This window comes from Dipodomys spectabilis, unplaced genomic scaffold, assembly GCF_019054845.1.
Source record: "Dipodomys spectabilis isolate Male_0828 unplaced genomic scaffold, ASM1905484v1 ptg000317l, whole genome shotgun sequence".
NCBI classification, from domain to species: domain Eukaryota; kingdom Metazoa; phylum Chordata; class Mammalia; order Rodentia; family Heteromyidae; genus Dipodomys; species Dipodomys spectabilis.
Genome location: NW_024870994.1, coordinates 1,681,898 through 1,700,967, shown reverse-complemented (window position 1 = coordinate 1,700,967; position 19,070 = coordinate 1,681,898). Strand labels below are relative to the sequence as shown.

The 19,070-nt window shown below is 49.5% G+C and overlaps 1 protein-coding gene across 1 annotated transcript in view; it reads left to right on the top strand.

Annotated features, from left to right (window-relative positions):
• Positions 1-2,016: 2,016 nt before the first annotated feature.
• B4galt5 (beta-1,4-galactosyltransferase 5) overlaps positions 2,017-19,070 on the top strand; it is a 49,519-nt gene continuing 32,465 nt past the window's right edge. The window contains exon 1 of the mRNA XM_042702199.1: positions 2,017-2,131. Coding sequence (XP_042558133.1) covers positions 2,017-2,131 — 115 coding nt within the window. The remainder of the gene's footprint in view (positions 2,132-19,070) is intronic.

Sequence of the window (19,070 nt, the reverse complement as noted above, 5' to 3'; positions counted from 1 at the left end):
TCACAAGTCTCCAGTTCCTCGCCTTCCTGGAGGCAGGAAGGCCGCACTCAGCCACCTCTGCTCCTGTCCCTGCCAGCATGCTCAGTGTACTAGCTGCCTTTCCAGCCGGCCTTCAACCCTGATTGTACACCAACTGGCCCCTGGGCAACAACACAGCAGAAAAGGCAGCCGATTTCTGCCCTAGTGGAGGTGACAATCTGACCTGGGGGATTAAAAAAAAAGAACAAATTAATACTGTCTATATCATGGAATGTTGGAGAATGTCAGAGCTGCTAGAATAATACAGCTGGGGGAGGATGTGGGGAAGGAGAGGAAAAGGAAGCTGCTTCAGAGGAAAGGATATGGGGGAAGGAAAACACTGAGTCAGGTCACAATGCAGTGTTTTGATTCACCGCATCTGAAGGACTGAATGGCCCAGTGAATAAATGAATGGTGGGGCAAGCAATCTTATTTGGGAAGGAATAAAAGGAGGGAGGAGCCGGGTGCTGGTGGCTTAGGCCTGTCAGTGATCCTAACCACTCAGATCTGAGGATCATAGGTTAAAAGCCCCCCCCCCCCCTTTGGGCAGGAAAGTCTGTGAAACTTTGATCTCCAATTAACCATCAAAAATCAGAAGTAGAGAGCTGTGTCCCGAGAGGCAGAACACTAGCCTTGAGTGCTGGACAGTGCCCCAGTACACATACACACACACACACACACACACACGGACAGAGAGAAAACAGACAAAAAGAAAAAAAATGGGAAAAGGAAACACAAGAAAGGGAGGATGCTGATGCTGTCAGGTGCTGACGGCCTCAGCCCCGAGTAGCTGGGATTAATGTGAACCACCGCTGCCCAGCTTGCTTGCCCTCCCTTCCTCTAGTCTCTCCCTCCATTTCTTCTTTCCTCTTTCTCCGTTCATCTCTCCCTCTCTTCTCAGTGCTGGGGATAGAACCTGCTAAGCAGGTGTTCTACCATCCAGTTAGCCCCCAGCCCCAACTCGCTGAGGTTTGGGAGGAATCCCACGAACCCTAGGGGAAAGGCCCCCGGCTCGGTGTTCCCGGGCGCAGGACTCGGTGGTCCAGGGCCTGCCCTGGGGACGGGCTGGGGCTGAACCCGGAGGCTCGGCGGACTCGCGGCTCCCCATCCGTCCCTCGGGAATGCCATCACCGGGCTCGGGACCGCCGGGGACCCTCCCGGACTCAGCCCAGCGCCCCGGCCTCCCCGGGCCCGGGCTCCCGGACTCACACCGGGGACGCGGCCAGGCCGCTGTGGCCCGCTCGGAGGCCCGCTGAGTCCGGGAGCGGCCTCCCGCCCGCGGGGCTCGCACCCACCGCACGTGGGGTGCGTGTTCTCCTCCACAGGAGTCCCGAAGGCCGGCCACCTGCGCGGCCGGGACGGCGGAGGGCAGGAATGAATGAATGACCCGCGGAGTGAACGAGGCAGGAATGAATGAATGACCCGCGGAGTGAACGCGGCGCGGCGCGGGCCCAGCTCCCCAGCCCCGCCGGTCGGCCCCGGTCCTTCCGCTGCAGTGGGCTACGAGACCCGCCGGACCTGCCCCGCCCTCCCCGGCCGCCCGGACCTCACGGGCGCTCCCCGCTCGCCTGGGCGGTGGCCGCGCCGGGCTAGGGGCCGTCGCCATTGGCCGCCGGCGCCCGCGGGCCGCCGCGCCGCCGCGGGGGGCCCTGCGGCGCAGGCTGGGGGCCTAGCGGTCCGCGCGCGCGCGCGCGAGTCTTTAGCGACGGTGCCCGGGGCGCAGGCCCCGCCCCGCGCCCCGCCCCCTCGCTGCGCCGCGCGGCCGCCGGCCCCCGCCCGCCTCATGTGGCTCGGCCGGCGGCTGGGAGCGGCGGGGCGGCGGCGGCGGCGGCGGCGGCGGCGCGCGGCGGGGCGCGGGGCCCGGGAGGCGGCGGCGGCGGCGCGCGGCGCGCGGCGGGGCCCGGGAGGCGGCGGCCGAGGCCCAGGCGGGCGGACGCGAGCGGCGGAGCGGCGGGAGCAGGCCCGGCCCGGCCCTCGGGGCGGCCGCCCGGCCGCAGCATGCGCGCCCGCCGGGGGCTGCGGCGGCTGCCGCGCCGCTCGCTGCTGGCCGCGCTCTTCTTCTTCTCGCTGTCGTCCTCGCTGCTCTACTTCGTCTATGTGGCGCCCGGCATAGGTAAGACCGCGGGCGGCCGCGCGGGCCCGCCGACCCCGAGCCCCCCGCCGGGCCCGGCTTCCCGCCCCTGCGCCCGGCTCGGGGAGGGGAGCGGGAGCCGCCTCCCCGCCGGGCGCCCGGGCCCCGCATCCTCCCTCTGCCCGGCTGTCCTTCCGTCCATCCTTCTCCCTGCATCCCGCCCGCGCCGGCGTGACTCCGCCGTTTCCCGGCGCCCCGCGGCCCCCGGGCGCACCCTCGCCGACCCCCGGCCCCTCCCGGCCCGGCCTCCTCCCGGGTCGGGGGCCCGGCCCGCCCTCCCCAGCCAGCGGGGACGCGGAGGCGGCTCCCCTGGGTCCCGGGCACCTGCCCCGGCCGCGCGGGGAAGTTCCGACGGGCCCGGGGGAGGCCCGGGCCCGGGGCCTGCGGGAAATGGTGCCGGGCTTTTCCTAGGGCGGGGTGGCGGGGAAGGTGGAGGTGCGGGGAAGATGGACCTGGATGGAGAGCGTGTCTCAGGGGCCTGTCCCTTAAAGGGAAGGCGGCCTGGGATAAAGTGAGCCCCCCGCCCCCCCAGACGGTCAGGATCCCGAGGAAGACGGCGGTGGGGGGTGGGTGTCAAGGGCGGAGGTCATTGAGGTCAGACTTGGGTTCCAGTCCCCGTCCTGTATGACCTTGGGCGGGTTGCTAAGCCTCGGCTTCTGTCCGCTGTGACTTGGGGGCTGGAGGGGGGTGGGTACCAGTCTCAGTGCTTCAGGGTTTTAAAGAATGAAAGCGAGTGTCTGCACATGGAAAGCACGTCGCTATGGTGGATGCACAGTTTCATAAATAAATGAAGAATTAGCATCAGCTGTTGTGTGTACCTCCCAGGAAAGGGGGTGGTGGGGGATGGAAGGAATACACATTCTGGACTTGGTATGACCACGCATCTCTTGATAAAACTTCAGCTAAGGGTGAATAATGGACTTAGAATGCTGTGGGGGGTAGGGAGCGGTTGAGAAGGATGGTCCACTCCACTGTGAAGCCTAGTTGATTTGGATGTATGCAAAAGGACGGTGAGCCATAGGGAAATGGCCTCTTGTGGATGCCTGGTAACCAGTGCCAGCCTCTGTTAACCAGTCAGAGCAGGGGATGCTGTCTTGATTGCTTGGGTCGCTTCACTTGATGGTTAACGTGGATATTGGTACTGCAAGTTGGATCTGGGAAGATGAAACAGGAAACATCAGATTGCCCCAGCTGTCTTTGGGACCCTCCCTCTAGGGAGCTACAGAATGTGGTTTTCTGGATTTCATTCCTAGAGCGTAGAAGGATAAAAGGCTAGGAATTCTGGCAGAACAAGAATAGAGAACTAATTATTGGAGTTAATTGAGAAAAGAACTCATTAGTATCTTGGATATTAAGAGTCTCATAAAAGTGGGTGTGACTTGATGGGTTTGGACCCAGAAGCATCTTAGAGAGCTGTAACCCCTTTTCTCTGCATTTGTAGAAGAGACAAGTTTCCCTGGTCTGTTCATAAATCGGCTATATCTAAATGGAAAAAAATGTTATGAATAAGATAATTACCCTTTTGATTAGAACAGTTAGAAGTCCCATTGGCCAACAGAAATGAAATTTGCCAGCTTAATTACAATTCCTCAGTGGTAGAACAGTGAAGCCCGTGTACACAATGCTAGGGTACTACCATATTTAGGTTAGAATCACCCTGGGTCACTGAAAGATGTAAAGATTTCAGTTTTATCGTTGTTGGTTTTTTTCCCCCATAGGGGCTAAGGGCCTCGAGCTTTCCCTTGGCTTTTTCACTCAAGGCTCTTACTCTCTTCTACCACTTGAGCCACATCATCACTTCTGGCTTTTTACTTGTTAATTGAAGGTAAGAGTCTCATGGACTTTTCTGCCTGGCTGGTTTTGAGCCAGGATCCTCAGATCTCAGCCTCCTGTGCCTTCAGTTTTCGTCAGTGTCTCCTTAAATGTGTTCAAAAGATCAGGTCTGTTGAGTACTCAAATCCTGTTTGGGGGGTTGCCCAAGTGGTTCTGTGGTAGAGCACTTGCCTATAGTGTGCAAGGTTCTGCATTTGAGCTCTAGTGCTGCCACACACACACTCACACAGGAATGGTGAAAGCGGTGGTGAATGTAAAGTCTTAGGGTTCACACAACATAGCCGTTTAGCTATCTGGCATCTTGCTTTTCTTGTTAATGAGTTTAAATTTTCAAATATTTGTAGCTTTGGATGGTGGGGTGGCAAATCTTTTCCAAAAGTTAAGGCAACTCAGAGAAGAACAGATTTTATGTGTCTTGGACTAAGAAGATCTTATTTGAGACAACTATTTAGATGATGAACTTAGAAAATAACATTAGTCTAACCATATGAAATTCATCTTTGTAGGTCAAAAACAGTTGTGTTTCAACTGTAGCTCAGTTTCCATTTCCAGATAATGACAAGTCTGTTTTCTGGCAAATGGGAAGTGGCAGACTTTACTTCCAGATTTAACTTTTTCCACTTCTTGCTTTTGATTTGCTTTGTAACTACATACTCAAGGGCCAAGGAGACCATCAAAGCCAAGTATATTATCACATTCTGTTCAGAAATGGATAGACTTAGTGAGACAATATAATCATGTTTCTTTTTAAAAGTTCAAATGTGACCTAGACAAAACTTCAACTTGACCAATTAGATTATTATTTTTGAGATGTACTGCTAGGTGGCCTGCCTGCCTGCCTGCTTGCTTCCCCTCCCCTCTCTTCCCCTCCCCTCTCCTCTCCTTTCCTTTCTCTCTCTCTCTCTCCTTTTTTTCCTCCCTCCCTCCCTCCCTCCCTCCCTCCCTTCCTTCCTTCCTTCCTTTTGTTGGTCATGGGACTTTTTCTTGTAGCTATTTAGAGATTAGAGTCTCACAGACTTTGCTGTCGGGGCTGGCTTTGAACCTCAATCCTCAGATCTTAGCTCCCTGAGTAGTTAGGATTACAAATGTGAGCCACCAGCGCCCCGGTTATGGTCTTTCTTCCCAGACTAGTTTCAAACCACAATGCTCTGGAACTTTGCCTCCTGAGTAGCTAGGATTGCATTCAGAAGTCCAGCTCTGCTGCTCGTTCTTAATACTGGTGATTCATAAATGAAGAGCAAAGGACAATTTTCTTGGATTTGGGGGTCATTTGTGAAAGGAGACCTAAAAATTGGACTATAGGAAACATTCCTAAACATGACTGTGTGTCTACAAAGTCCTCTTAGCTACTGTAACATTTTCTCCCTAATCCTGTTAATATTTTAAAAAATATGGCTACATTGGATGTTATATTTTGTTATTAATTCAGAAGTGGCATTTCAAGATAGAGAAGGGATGGGAAGTGGCGGGGTGGAGAGGATGGGAGGTGGTGTGGAAAAAGGCTGAACAAAGTGATAAGGCTTGTCCTGCGTTCCTGCGTTCCTGCGTTCCTCTCTGCCCTCTGTAGCCCGGGCTCATCCCCTTCTTGACCCCACAGTGTTCAAACCTCTCTCTTCCATTCAGAGCTCTGAGGAAAACTTTGAACTCATTTATAACTTTCTAACTTAAGACATCTAAGAGCTCAAAGTGCTCCCTATATTCCAGTCTGACTAGGTCTTTGAAAAGATAACCAGCGCAGTGTTTATCACATCATATCTGAAGAGCTGACTTTGGTAAGTCCGTCATGGTCAAGGTTGTCCTGGAATTGTTAAAGTGAACTGGTTTTGGAGAGGTGCTGGTTGGTACCCAGTGGAGGATAGTTGATGGTTTTCTGGACACTTACTGTTAAATTGCTGTCTGCTCAAAGGACATTTTCTCCTTTTGATTGCTGAGGAAAGAATGGGGAACGGCTTTTCCATTTTGGCTTGCTCAGTTCTAGGAAAAGTTTGATTTAGGGCTAGCTTTGGCAGGCAGGACACAGTTCTATTGTGGTGGAGGGGGCTGGCTATGAACCTTGATCCCCCAGCCTCAGTCTTGAGAGTGCTCAATGGGAACCTGTCATTCCAATGTCACCTGACTTTGGGAAAGTCACATGATTTTTTCCATCTTGATACTTAAAACAATAACACTCAAAACTGCTTGCAAAGCAAGTGAGTGCTTTAAAAAGCCATACCTCAAGCCAGGCATTGGTGGCTCATGTTTGTAATCCTAGGTACTTGGAGGCTGAGCTCTGAGAATCGTGGTTCAAAACCAGTCAGGGCAGAAAAGTCTGTTAGACTCTTAACTCCAATTAGCAAAGCGTTGGAAGTAGATATGTGGCTCAAGTGGTAGAGCACCAGCCTTCAGTGGGAAGAACCCAAGCATGAGTGCCAGACCCGTGATGTCTTGTGAAGAGCAGGTTCTTTTCCTGTCATCCCCCCACACTTCGGCTCACATAATGTTTCTTAGAAAGAATCTATATTTGGCTGGGCGCTGGTGGCTCATGCCTGTAATCCTAGCTGCTCAGGAGGCTGAGATCTGAGGATTGCCGTTCAAAGCCAGCCCAGGCAGAAAAGTCCGTGAGACTCTATCTTCAATAAACCACTAGAAAATGGGAAGTGGTGCTGTGGCTCAAGCGATAGAGCACTCACCTTGAGCTGAAGAGCTGAGGGACAGTGCCCAGGCCCAGAGTTTAAGCCCCACGACCCCCCCCCCCCCCAAGAAAAAAAAAGAATCTGTTTTTGAAGAACAGGTTGAAGTGACAAAACTAAGCAGCATTGCTGTGGAGCAGGACTTTGGGGATGTCTCATGATCTCTGCAGCTCTTCCTGTATTGGAAGCGGGGTCTTGGGTTTGGGTTTGTTTGTTTGCTGTATTGGGATTCTCCAGTCCTTTTTGCTAGTGTGTGTGTGTGTGTGTGTGTGTGTGTGTGTGTGTGTGTGTGTGTGTGTGTGTGTGTGTGTGTGTGTGTGTGTGTGTGTGTGTGTGTGTGTGTGTGTGTGTGTGTGTGTGTGTGTGTGTGTGTGTGTGTGTGTGTGTGTGTGTGTGTGTGTGTGTGTTTCTGGTCCTGGGCTTGAACTCAGGGCTCAGATACTATCCCTGAGCTTTTTTGCTCAAGTGGTTTTTGAGCCACAGCTCCATTTCTGGAATTTTGGTAATTAGCTGGAGATATAAGTCTTTTGGAGCCAAGTACCTGTGGCTCACGCCTGTAATCCTTAGCTACTCAAGAGGCTGAGATCTGAGGATCTGGGTTCAAAGACAGCCTGGGCAGGAAAGGCCGTAAATATTTTATTTCCAATAAAACCACCAGAAAACCAGAAGTGGTGCTGTGGCTCAAATGGTAGAGCACTTGCCTTGAGCTGAAGAGCTCAGGATAGCGCCCAGGCCCAGAGTCCAAGCCCCTTGACTGACTCTTCTCTCCCTCCCCCCCCCCCTAAAAAAAAAAAGTCTTTTGGATTTGTTTACCCAGGCTGGTTTTGAAACATGATTCTCAAATCTCAGCTTCCTGAGTAGCTGGTATTATAGACAGGAGCCACCAGAGCTGGGCTCTTAAGTTATAGTTGAGATAGTTTTGTTATTTGCCCAGGCTGTCCTGGACCACTTACTGCTTATGCTTCCCACTGTAGCTGGGATGTAAGGTAGGAAGTACTAAGCTTTTTCTGTTGAGGTGGTGATCTTGTAAACTTTTTTTTTTTGGCCTGTGTTGGTCTGGAACCTTGATCCTTCCCAGTCTCTGCTTCCCTCATAGCTGGGATGACAGGTGCTTACCACCACATCCAGCGTTGGTTGAGATGGGGTTTTGAGAACGTTTCCTGGTCTTTCAATTTGATCTCCACCTTCCAAATAGGCACAAACCACTGGCATTGGCTTGAGGTTTTCTTTAGCTAGTCCTGGACCCATTCAAACTATCCCAGTTACTATTTGGGACCTGAATGCTCCTTCCATTCCCGACTGTTCTTCACCCCTGAACAGGACAAACCTGGAAGGCGGGCCTGTCTTGCCATGACTCTGTAAGTAGGGCTCTTGGGAAAGGGGGCTGCAAGCAGTGGGGGCCTACCTTCCCTCAGTAGTGTGGGGCACACCCCACCACACAAAGCCACACAAAGCCAACGTGCCTGTATTGGGAGGAGCTGAGGCCTCTCTTGAGTGGAGGGAAGTGGAGTTCACTGTCAAGAAGATAAGGCTAATCTGAAGGCAGCAGATAGGTGTGGACCTTGGTGGTCAGAGAGGCCTAGGGGAGGAGGAAGGAAGAGGAAGAAGGGAGGGAAGAGAAGGTGCTCATGGGACACCAGTTTTTCTTACGGTTCCAGCACTTGTTATGTGTCTGTACATCAGTGTAGAAGAATGAAAATCAGTGGGTCAGTAATCCAACATTGAGTGTCTGTCATGTTTTAGCTGTAGGAGGCCAACTAAGTCCAGGTTGAGTCATTAACTGTTCCCAGTTGAGAATCACTAAGATACATACATGTAAGGTGCAGGGTGTAGTTGAAAAGACAAGACCTGTCACAGGCAGAGATGACAGCAGCTGGAGCCTGTGGCCCTCAGTGGGATGGGGTTCAGACCCAGGAGAGGCAGTGTGGAGAGGCATTCGTTCTGACACCTCATCTTTTTTTTTATTTTAATTTTTTTATTGTGAAAATACTGTACAGAGGGGTTACAATTACATGGGCAAGATAATGAGTACATTTCTTATCAAGCATTGTAGCCTCCTCCTTTGTTTCCCCTTCCCATCCTCCCCCCCTCCCCCCCCCCCACTCATCTTGACTGATAGGCTTTGGGTGCGTATCTAGAAGTCAATAAGCAGAGCCTTTCTGCTAGCCTGGCGCTCATTCTAGTGGAAGGTTTTGTTTGTTTTTTTTTTTGGTCCTGTCGTGGGGCCTGAACTCTGGGCCTGGGCGCTGTCCCTCACTCTTCAGCTCAAGGCTAGCGCTCTACCACTTGAGCCACAGCGCCACTTCTGGCTTTTTTCTTTTTGCTTATGTGGTGCTGAGGAATCAAACCCAGGGCCTCAGGCATGCAAGGCAAGCGCTCTACCACTGAGCCACCTTCCCATCCCAGCCCCTCTAGTGGAAGGTTTTGTCTCGCCTTGTGCTTTTATGCTGGTGGTGAGATTGTAGACGAGGTAAATGTAGATGGCCTTGGGAATGACTGGAAGCCTCTTTGAGGAAGTTGTGTCAGGTCCAGATACCTGGGCCATTAGGCAGGGGTGAGCTTGGTGCTGGTTGGCTAGATTGCTGTGGTGGGGCAGGGCTGAGATACAAGACGAGTACTGAAAGGATCTTGCAGCCTGTAGTTAAGGCTGTAGCATCGAAGGAGCATTAGCTGAGAAATCAAGCAGACCTAGGCTTTTCAGTCCCCGCTGAGGGGCAGATAGAGGAGACTGCCCTGCTCAGCTTTGTTGGGAATAGAGTAGAATGTGCACCTAAAAGGACTTGGCATGGAGCTCAGAGATTTATCATTATTTCCTGCCTTGGGCCATGTCCTCCCTCTCTGGTGCTGTGAGACCCAGTCAGGATCAGTGCAGACTTGGCAGTCACACTCTTCCTTCATCTCTCTGTGCAGAGACGACTGTAGCAAACATTCTTGTCCCTTTCGGGTCCGAGTTACAGTGTTGGGAGCGGTGGGAGCAGAGGTTGGGGTGGTGACTTCTTTAGGACATTGGCCCTGGAACACGGGAGGGTGAAGAAATATGTGACATCTTAGGCGTCTTAGGGAAAGGGAAAGTGCAGAGAAAGTTGTATGGGGATCCTATCTTATAGACCTTAGGAGGTTCCCCCTTTCCTTTCTCAAGACTTGTGCTCAGAGTGATCTTTTTAGGTTTAATATGCAGAGTTGGTCCTGTGCTCTGGTTTGCACTTCAGTTTTTGGTTTTTTTTTTCCACTTCAGTTTTTAAGCAGCAGATAGGAAGAGAGAGCCCTGTCCTTAGGTAGTAAGTGCAAATGCATATTGTATTTTGACCAAGCTATTCTCTTCTGTTGTGGTTCCGTCCCTAGGAACATTTGCAGGCCACCTGTCTGCCCAGACAGTGTTTTCCCAAGCATGGGTGCCACACTAAATAATTCAGGGCGCCTTCTCTTCTCCAATTCTCTGCCCCCCCTTTCTCCTCCTGGTCTTTGAATAAGCAATTATTCTCCCCTAGTATTGTTCCTGCTTTCCAGGTGACAGACACCCGAAGAGCCTCATCATTGTTTCAGGGGTGCCTTAGGAATCTGCATCCATTACCATCAGCTTAAAGAGCTGGGAGCGGCCTGGTAACCACGGAGAATAGCATTGAGTATTGGGCACAGGAGGGTGCGGCAGAACACAAAGCAGGGCGTGGGGGTTGTTTAGTTGCATAAAGGGGTTTCAATCAACAAATCAGTTTGCAAGTACGGTTGTAAGGTAAGCCACATTTTGGAGGTTGGTTGAATTGGGAATCCTGGGAATCTTTATTGGAGAGCTGCCTTCTGCTTGTGGACTCCTGTCTCAAAGACCTGCAGCTGATAAAGCTTGAATCAAGTTTTTAAAGACAAAAACCATGTCTGGGGTGGAGCCCCTAAGCCCAACAAAAGCAGACCTTATGGGGAAGTAGCTTAGGTATCAGGAGACCTTTTCCATCTAGGGAAGTAGCCCAGGGGTCAGTTTAGGCTTTCCTCACTAGTGAGTGAGTTGAACCATTTAAGGCCAGCATTTTCTGTAGCAAAAGCTCCCCCCACCCTTTTTTTCCTTTCTGGTGTGTGTGTGTGTGTGTGTGTGTGTGTGTGTGTGTGTGTGTGTGTGTGTGTGTGTGTGTGTGTGTGTGTGTGTGTGTGTGTGTGTGTGTGCGTGCGTGCGTGCGTGCGTGCGTGCGTGCGTGCGTGTGTGTGTGTGTGTGTGTTTGGTTGGTCATGGGGCTTGAACTCTGGGCCTAGGTGCTGTCTCTTTGCTCTTCAGCTCAAGGCCAGCAAGCCCTCTACCACTTGGGCCACAGCACCATTTCCGGTTTTCTGGTGGTTAACTGAAGATAAGAGTCTCATAACTTTCCTGCCTGGGCTGGCTTTGAACTGTGACCCTCAGATCTCAGCCTCTTTCGTAGCTAGGATTACAGACATGAGCCACTGGTGCCTGGCTTTAGGGATTGTATTTTTAAGGAAAGAGAGGCTGACAGACACCAGTCTGGTCTGGAGGGGTTGCTGGAATCCCCTACTACATAACCTGTTCTGGGAGTACAGATGTGGGATAAGAGGAAGCTGGGTGTTTGCTTTTGGTTTTATTTCATTAGTAATTTGGTATGTCTGGCTTCTTTCCATTCTGGTTTAAAGTATTAGGGGTCTTAAAACTTGGATTTATTTGAACTTCATTTGTTACTAGTGAGAATTAACTCATGATTAAAAACTACTTTTTGAATTGTTTTGTTAAAGGGGATTATTTTCCCCTTAATAATATTATTATAGAATACATCTATAATGGACCCTTATAAAGGGAAGTAGATATTTCCCCCCCCCCCCCCCCATCCTGGAGCTTGAACTCAGGACCTTGGCATTATCCCTGAGCCTCTTTGTGCTCAAGGCTAGCACTCTCCCACTTGAGCCACGGTTCCACTTCCAGCTTTTTCTGAAAAGTTTATTGGAGATAAGAGCCTCATGGACTTTTCTGCCTGGGTTGGCTTCAAACCACTGTCCTCAAATCCTGAGTAGCTGGAATTACGGATGTGAGCCACCGGCGCCCTGCCAGAAGCAGTTTTTTTGGTGAGATCAGGATTTGTCATGAAGTATAAAAGGACCAGGGAAAGAGAACAAGTAGGCCAAGTATGACCCAGGTGTTCCCCTTGCCATGGTGTGTCTGGGATTCATGTTGCTGAGCCGGGCCCTATCTGTGGGAAGGTAAGCTGTACTGTGAAATCACTGGACAGGTTTGCAGGGCTCGATACCAAGTTAATCAGTGCTCAGCAGACAAGTGTCCCCTCTGAGCCCCCAGCCAGGCGCTTAAAAGACAGAATTGTAGGTGCTAAGGAGACTGCTGTCATATTAGCAACTCCAGTGAAAGCACATACAGAAGAAGGCTCAAAGGTGTTGATCACACGTGAAGTTTCCAAGAATTTCCCCCCATTGCCCCTCCTTGGTTGGCAGTTGCAGGGGATGCGCCCTCCTAGTGCTGGCCAGCTAGCGGAGGAGCAGGTCCCTGGACTGCTGCCGCCGCTGCCGCAGCCGCAGGTTGTCCCTAGGTGCTCGGGAGCCCTCAGGGAGCATGGCTTGGTTGTCAGGACCTGTGTCCTTTGACTCCCTGGGACTTTTCTTCTGAGAATCTATTGCTCATTTCTACTGCCCTTTACATCAGTTTTGATCAGAGCTGAGTCAGTGCTTTCAGGGCAAGGGTGGCAAAAAGCATCTGGGCAGAACAGTGTTGGGTAGAGGTTGTGGTTTGTGCTTGGTATCATTCCTCAGTAGCCACAAATTAAATGCTACGGGCTTATATTTAGGATTGTAGATCTACTAATTTATTAGCTGCATCATTAAAGTAGGAAAACAGACTATGGATTGGAACCATAGCTTCAGGTTGTGTTGTAAGCATGGAGAACAGTCTTCCTTGTGCATCTTGGACTTAGTTATTAGGAGATGTGTCATTACAGAATGAGTCACGGGAATTAGAATCTACAATCTCACCAGCTTTGTTCTGTGGAACAGTATTTTAAACTATTAAATGAACTTTAAGAATGTTAAAGGAAAATGACTAATTTACTCATAACCTCATTTTCATTAAATGTGCTTTCTTTCCTTCTCTTTTTTTCTTTTTGGCTAGTCTAGGGCTTGAACTCTGGGCCTGAGTGCTATTTCTGAGCTTTTTGCCCAAGGCTAGCATTCTACCACTTGAGCCACTGTGTCGCTTTGGCTTCTTTTGTTAATTTATTGGAGATAAGAGTCTCACAGACTTTCCTGCTTGGTCAGGAATCCTCAGATCTCAGCCTCTAGAGTAGGATTACCCGAGTGAACCACCAGCGGCCTGCTGTTTGTTTTTTGTCAGTCGTGGGGCCTGAACTCAGCTGTCCCTCAGCTCTTCAGCTCAAGGCCAGCGCTCTACCTCTTGAGCCACTGCCTGCCTGCCTCCCTCCCTCCCTTCTTTCTTTCTTTCTTAATTTCTTTCTTTCTTTTTCTTTTTGTGCCAGTCCTGAGGCTAAACTCAGGGCCTGGGTACTGTCCCAGAGCTTTTTTGCTTGCAGATAGTACTCTACCACTTGAGCCAAAGTTCCACTTCTGATTGGAAATAGTCTCATGGAAATAGTCCCATCTGAGCTGGCTTCAAACCGCAATCCTCAGTTCTCAGCCTCCTCAATAGCGAAGATTACAAGTGTGAATCATCAGTGCCTGGCTTAAACAATTTTCTTCTAAATGCCAGTACTGGGCCTTGAACTCAGTGCTTCATTCTCACACTTGACTTTTTCTGCCTCAAGGCTGGTGCTCTACTACCTGAGCCATACCTCCATTCATTTTACACAGACACCTGAAGAGTTTGTACCTAGCAACTGTTAGGTTAAAAGAGAATGTTAGGGTAACATTGTTCAAAAAGAAATGTATTCATGCCAGGTGCTGGTGGCTCACGCCTATAATCATAGCTACTCAGGAGACTGAGAGCTAAGGATCATGGTTCAAAGCCAGCCTGGGCAGAAAAGTCCCTGTTTGACTCTTATCTTCAGTTAACCACCAAAAACCTGGAAGTGGCACTATGGCTCAAAGTGGTAGAGAGCTAGCCTTAAGCAAAAGAGCTCAGGAACGGTGCTCAGGCCCTGAGTTGTAGCTCTATGACCGACCAAAAATAAATAAATAAACAAATAAAGTGAAATGTACTCAGTACCTGACTTATGAACTGTAACCCCTCTGTTTTATAATAATAATAGTAATAAGAGTAATATAATAATATATTTTATAATAATAATAGAAAAAGGAAAAAAATGGTATCAACTGAGTAAACACTGGGTTTGTGATTAGAACAAGCTGTTTTCTGGGATAATTTGTCTCCCCTTTATAACTAAGAAGAATGCTGAGAATGTTCCTCGGGTTGCTGAGAAGAATGTGAATTTCCCCATTATAACTAAGTGTAGTGTCTGAATATCAAAGATGATTCTAGTGAGGAATTTGTTCTTTTTCCGTTTTATTTATTGATGTGATGATACTGGAGTTTGCATTCGGGGCCTTGCAGGTGTTCTACCACTTACATCACGCATCCTGCCACCTGTCAAGGGATTCTTGATAGGAAAGCTTCAGAGAAAACATACTTGCTATCAACATTGTTAAGTAGGAAACTTGAGAGAAGCTGTTACCCCCCTTGCTGATGTGTCTGTTTAATATAAAAGTATAATACTTGGTCTCTTCCTTTGGTTGGCTCCCACAAGATGGAAAGCCTTTCTCAGGATCTGTCTGGTCTCCATGATTGTCTTCCTCTGCTTGTTGGGAGCAAGTGAACTTGGAATGAATGAGAAGCTGTTCAGAGATGAGCCAGATTGTCCCTGGGTTTCTATTCCTTTGGAGCAAAGGCTTGGGCTGGCCAGTCACATTACATGTACACTTTCCTGCCACTGCTTCCTGTTTTCTTCATATGCAGTCCTGTGAAGCCCAGCTTGTCCTTGAGATCGTTAGTCAGAGCAGTTAGCCTGCAGTGAGAGTTGATTCAGGTGACCACTGGCCCTTTGGGAGATCCCACTTGGAAGCATTAGACATAATGAAAATCCAGGCTATTTTTTTGTTTCTCAGTTGTTTAAATCCCTTGTGTCAGCCCTCTCCCCTGGTTCCAGTCCTGGGGCTTGAACTTTGGGTCTGGGCACTGTTGCTGAGCTTTTTTGCTCAAGGCTAGCACTCTTATTACTTGAGCCACAGCTCCATTCCAGCTTTTTGGTAGTTGAAGATAAGAGTCTCACCTTCTTCAAATCTCAGCCTCCTGAGTAGCTAGAATTACAGGCATCAGCCAGTGGTGGCCAGCTTCTATAAACATAGTTTTTTTTTGGGGGGTCCAGTCGTAGGCTTGAACTCTGGCGCTGTCCCTCAGCTCTTCAGCTCAAGGCTAGTTGTCTACCACTTGAGCCACAGTGCCACTTCCAGCTTTTTTTTTTTTTTTTTTTTCTGCTTATGTGGTGCTGAGGAATTGAACCCAGGGCCTCATGCTTGTAAGGCAAGTGCTCTACCACTGAGCCACCTTCCCAGCCCCTAAACATAGTTTTTCTATAGCATCACATAAATATTCCTAGAAACTACTGCATTATGGGGGGAAAAAGGTTAGAGTAGAAACATGATTCAGCAGTATAGCACCTGCCTAGCAAGCATGAGGCGTGGAGTTTAAACCCCCAGGACTGTCCACAAAGGACAGTTAGGTATTTACCACTTGGCAAACTTCATTTGTGACACACTGGGAAAAAACAGGACCCTAACAAACATAGTAGCATAGATTTACATGTTGTCTTCAAAAATGCCCTAAGTATAACTACTTTGACAAAGCCCCAACGTTTGCTGCAGAAGTTCATGGGAAGGGCTGCCATCTGTGGGGGCTGTGAAGTGATGGCCAGATCTTTTTTCTTCTTTTTTTTTTTTAAGTTGGTCATGGGGCTTGAACTCTGGGCCTGGGCGCTGTCCCTCAGCTCTTCAGCTCAAGGCAAGTGTTCTGTCACTTGAGCCACAGCACCACTTGCAGTTTTCTGATGGTTAATTGGAGATAAGAGTCTCTTGGACTTTCCTGTTCAGGCTGGCTTTGAACCGCGATCCCCAGATCTCAACCTCCTGAGAAATAGGATGACATGTGAGCCACCAGTGTCCAGCTTGACCAGATCTTTTGGGCACTGAGAGCTGCCCATTGGGTGAGCGGGGTCTGCTTGGTGCTGAGGAGCTGCTAGGTAATCCTAATGTAATCCTAGCTAACAAGAGGCTGACATCTGAGGATCGGGGTTCAGAGCCAGCCCAGACTGGAAAGTCTGTGAGACTCTTGACCTCCAATAAACTGCCAACAAGCTGGAAGTGGAGCTGTGGCTCAGGTGGTAGCATGCCACACGTGAGTGCAAAAAGCAAGACCAGAGCCAGAGTCCCTGAGTTCAAACTCCAGTACTCTCACACACCCATACAAAGTAGTTTGGATAGGAAGCTGGTTTCTTCATGATGCGTAATGGTATCTATCTTTAGAATCTCTGGGTTCCTGAAGTCAGAGATGTAGAAAGCTTACCGTGTCTCCAGGCCCTTTGAAGTACTGAGCAAGTTGCACAATCACTGGTGTGCCTGTGAGGGACGGAGAAAGTGGCTGGCCCGGCCCTGACTGCGTACCCTTTGGAACTCAGGAGCCCATGGCCTTCTCTGCCCCTGCCCCAGCTCTGCAGCTAGCAGGCTGTGTGACTTTGGGGACCTTGTGTTCTTTTTACTTCATTTTCCTCGGGATGGGTGAATTTTTACCTCAGTTCCTGTGATGGGACCCAGACCTAACAAATGACAAATGGTCCTGGCGCAGGGCTGGTCCCTGCCTCAGAAGCGACTGGCAGCTAGAAGTAGGGTGTCACAGGATTTGAAGTGGAGAGCATGTTCAAGATTCCTGGGCCTCTCTCTGTGTCTCACAGATGGGGAAGTGGGTCTCCATGCTGACACTGGCTGGACTTAACCTTCCAGGCAGTACCAGACTGGACCTGGCGCCCGACTAATCACTAGATGAAGGAGTCTGACCAGGGACAGACATCAGTGCTTCTCAGAGAGTTGGCATTGATGAGGGCAGTGTGGGTATGATGAACCAGGGGTTTTGCTCGAGGGTGGGGACCAGTGCACTCAGTGAGCCTGTTCTGAAGGAAACCTTTAAGAGACTGCACTGAAGAGACTGAGATAGTAATTGTAGCATATATCGTTTTAAAACACATGAATGAAGCCCAGCCTTGGGCTGCTGCTGCTGCTGCTACTACTACTACTACTACTACTACTACTACTACACACACACACACACACGTGCACCCCCCCCCCCAAAAAAAAAAAAAAAAGCCAGGTGAATGATTTGTGCTCTCCAGTTTTGTTGCTGGGAGACCAGGTTCTGGAGCAGCTGTGGGTACAAAGGGTGTTATTGAACTATCATCAGTGTGATAAAGTCACTCATTAGGGGTCATTATAGGTCATTGACTGGGTTTTGGTCTTTCCTCAGTAACTTCATTTATTTTGAATTGAAAAAAAGTAATGTGTATAAATTTGGAAGCAAGAAAACAAGAAAAAGATGGCCTATTGACATTGTGGTGGGGTGTTATTCTGGCCTTTCATTTGTGTGCATGTGTCTAATTTTTCGAGAGCATAATTGAACTTACATGGTAGGCACAGCTCTGTGAACCGTCAAAGTCATGGTCAGAGTTTCAGTCTTCTGAGGAAGGATGACTGCTCCACCGTGTGGAGCCTGCTCTGCAGCCTGCCTGTAAAGGAGCGGCGTCAAGCTGGCTGCCCGACCTGCAGGTGACACTGAGGTGGTACCTACAACTCCCAGGGTGTGGCAGGGTGTGGCGCTTCTGCCCTGGCTTACAGTGCGCAGATGGAGGGAATTGGCTCACTGTCAGCACAGTTAGCAATCTTGTGTTTATTGAAATCCTCCATACTTTGAACTGTTTCAGTTAATTGTTGCCGGCACCGTTACTGTGCTGTGCTGTAGAATGTAGATAAAGGTTATGCTTCTAACTAGTGTTCCCCGGTGCCAGCCAAAAAAAACATCTGGTGCCCCTCTCCACCCTTCCTGGGTCTGCTAACCATTGCTCTGTACTCCGAACATCACAGGTCAACTGCAGCTCACCTGCATGGGACAGCATGTCCTATTTGTCTTTCTGTGTGTGCCTTGTTCTTATCAGAATGACTCATGGCAACACTGTAGCTTGTGTCAAATGAAAATCATCATAAATCGCTCACCAACCCTGCTCCCACAAACTGCTTTGAGCATTTGCTATGCAGCTCTTCTGTCTGTTGAGTCCTGTTCTTGCTAATTTGTAGTCCGTTAGCAAGGACCAGGTAATTGTTGTCCACTGCCAAGACAACATTTCCTTCTCTCCAAGCCATGAGTCCATCTGGTCATATGTGAAGAGAAGGGCGTGCACTCAAGGAAATACAGCAGTGGCTACACTGAAATCAGGAGTGGTACTGTGTGCCTCTGAGAAGGCCTACAAACAGTACTTCAGGGACTAAGAACGGGTGCTACAGGCAGTTCTGCTGCCCATCCCTGGCAGTGTGCCTCTGGGATGAATATGCGCTAGCTTATTAATAGACACAGGAAATTAGCCATTCGACTGGCGATTAAATCCTTTATAGGAATTTAAGGATATAACTCTTTGCTTCTTTAAATGCATAGGTACCAAATTTACTTTTGAAATAAATGCACTTGAATTTAAAGTTATCTCTTAATATTACTTTTCTAAGATTGACTCCACACCAGAGACTTGAACTTGAGTGAAAAAAAAATCACACGTAGGACGGATAGAAGGGGCTTGTGGGAACTCGCAGAGGCAATCCTGTTGGGGACTGGGGTACAACAGGTGTGTGTGTGCATCTGTCCACATCTGGCACATGTGCTCTTATTCTTTGCATAGTGTGCAGTTTTACACCAACAGGGACTAAGGAAGCCCTCCCTGGTCCTTAATTAACCTTTATGTGCTGAGGTGGTGGTCAGCTCTGCAGTTTGCCTGAGAGTGAATCAAGAAGTAGTTGATGGCGGGAATGATGCATGTATTTGTGATAATCTAATGGTTGGCTGGAGATGCTGAGTATGGAAGTTCATTGTAAAAATCTCCAACTTTGCTAGGTGCTGGTAGCTTACACCTGCAATCCTAACTACTCAGAATGCTGAGATCTGAGGATCGCAGTTCAAAGCCAGCCTGGGCAGGAAAGTCCATGAGACTCTTACCTCCAATAAACCACTTAGAAAACCAGAAGTGGTACTGTGGCTCAAGTGGTAAAGCACTAACCGTGAGCTGAAGAACTGAGGGACAGCGCCCAGGCCCAGAGTTCAAGGCCCATGACTAAAAAAAAAAAAAAAAAAATCCCAAAATACCTGTAGTGACATGGGGTCTGAGGGCTGTGTGAGTTAACATTTGGCTCTTTGGTTGAGAGCTATTGTTTTCCTACATTTCTAGCTG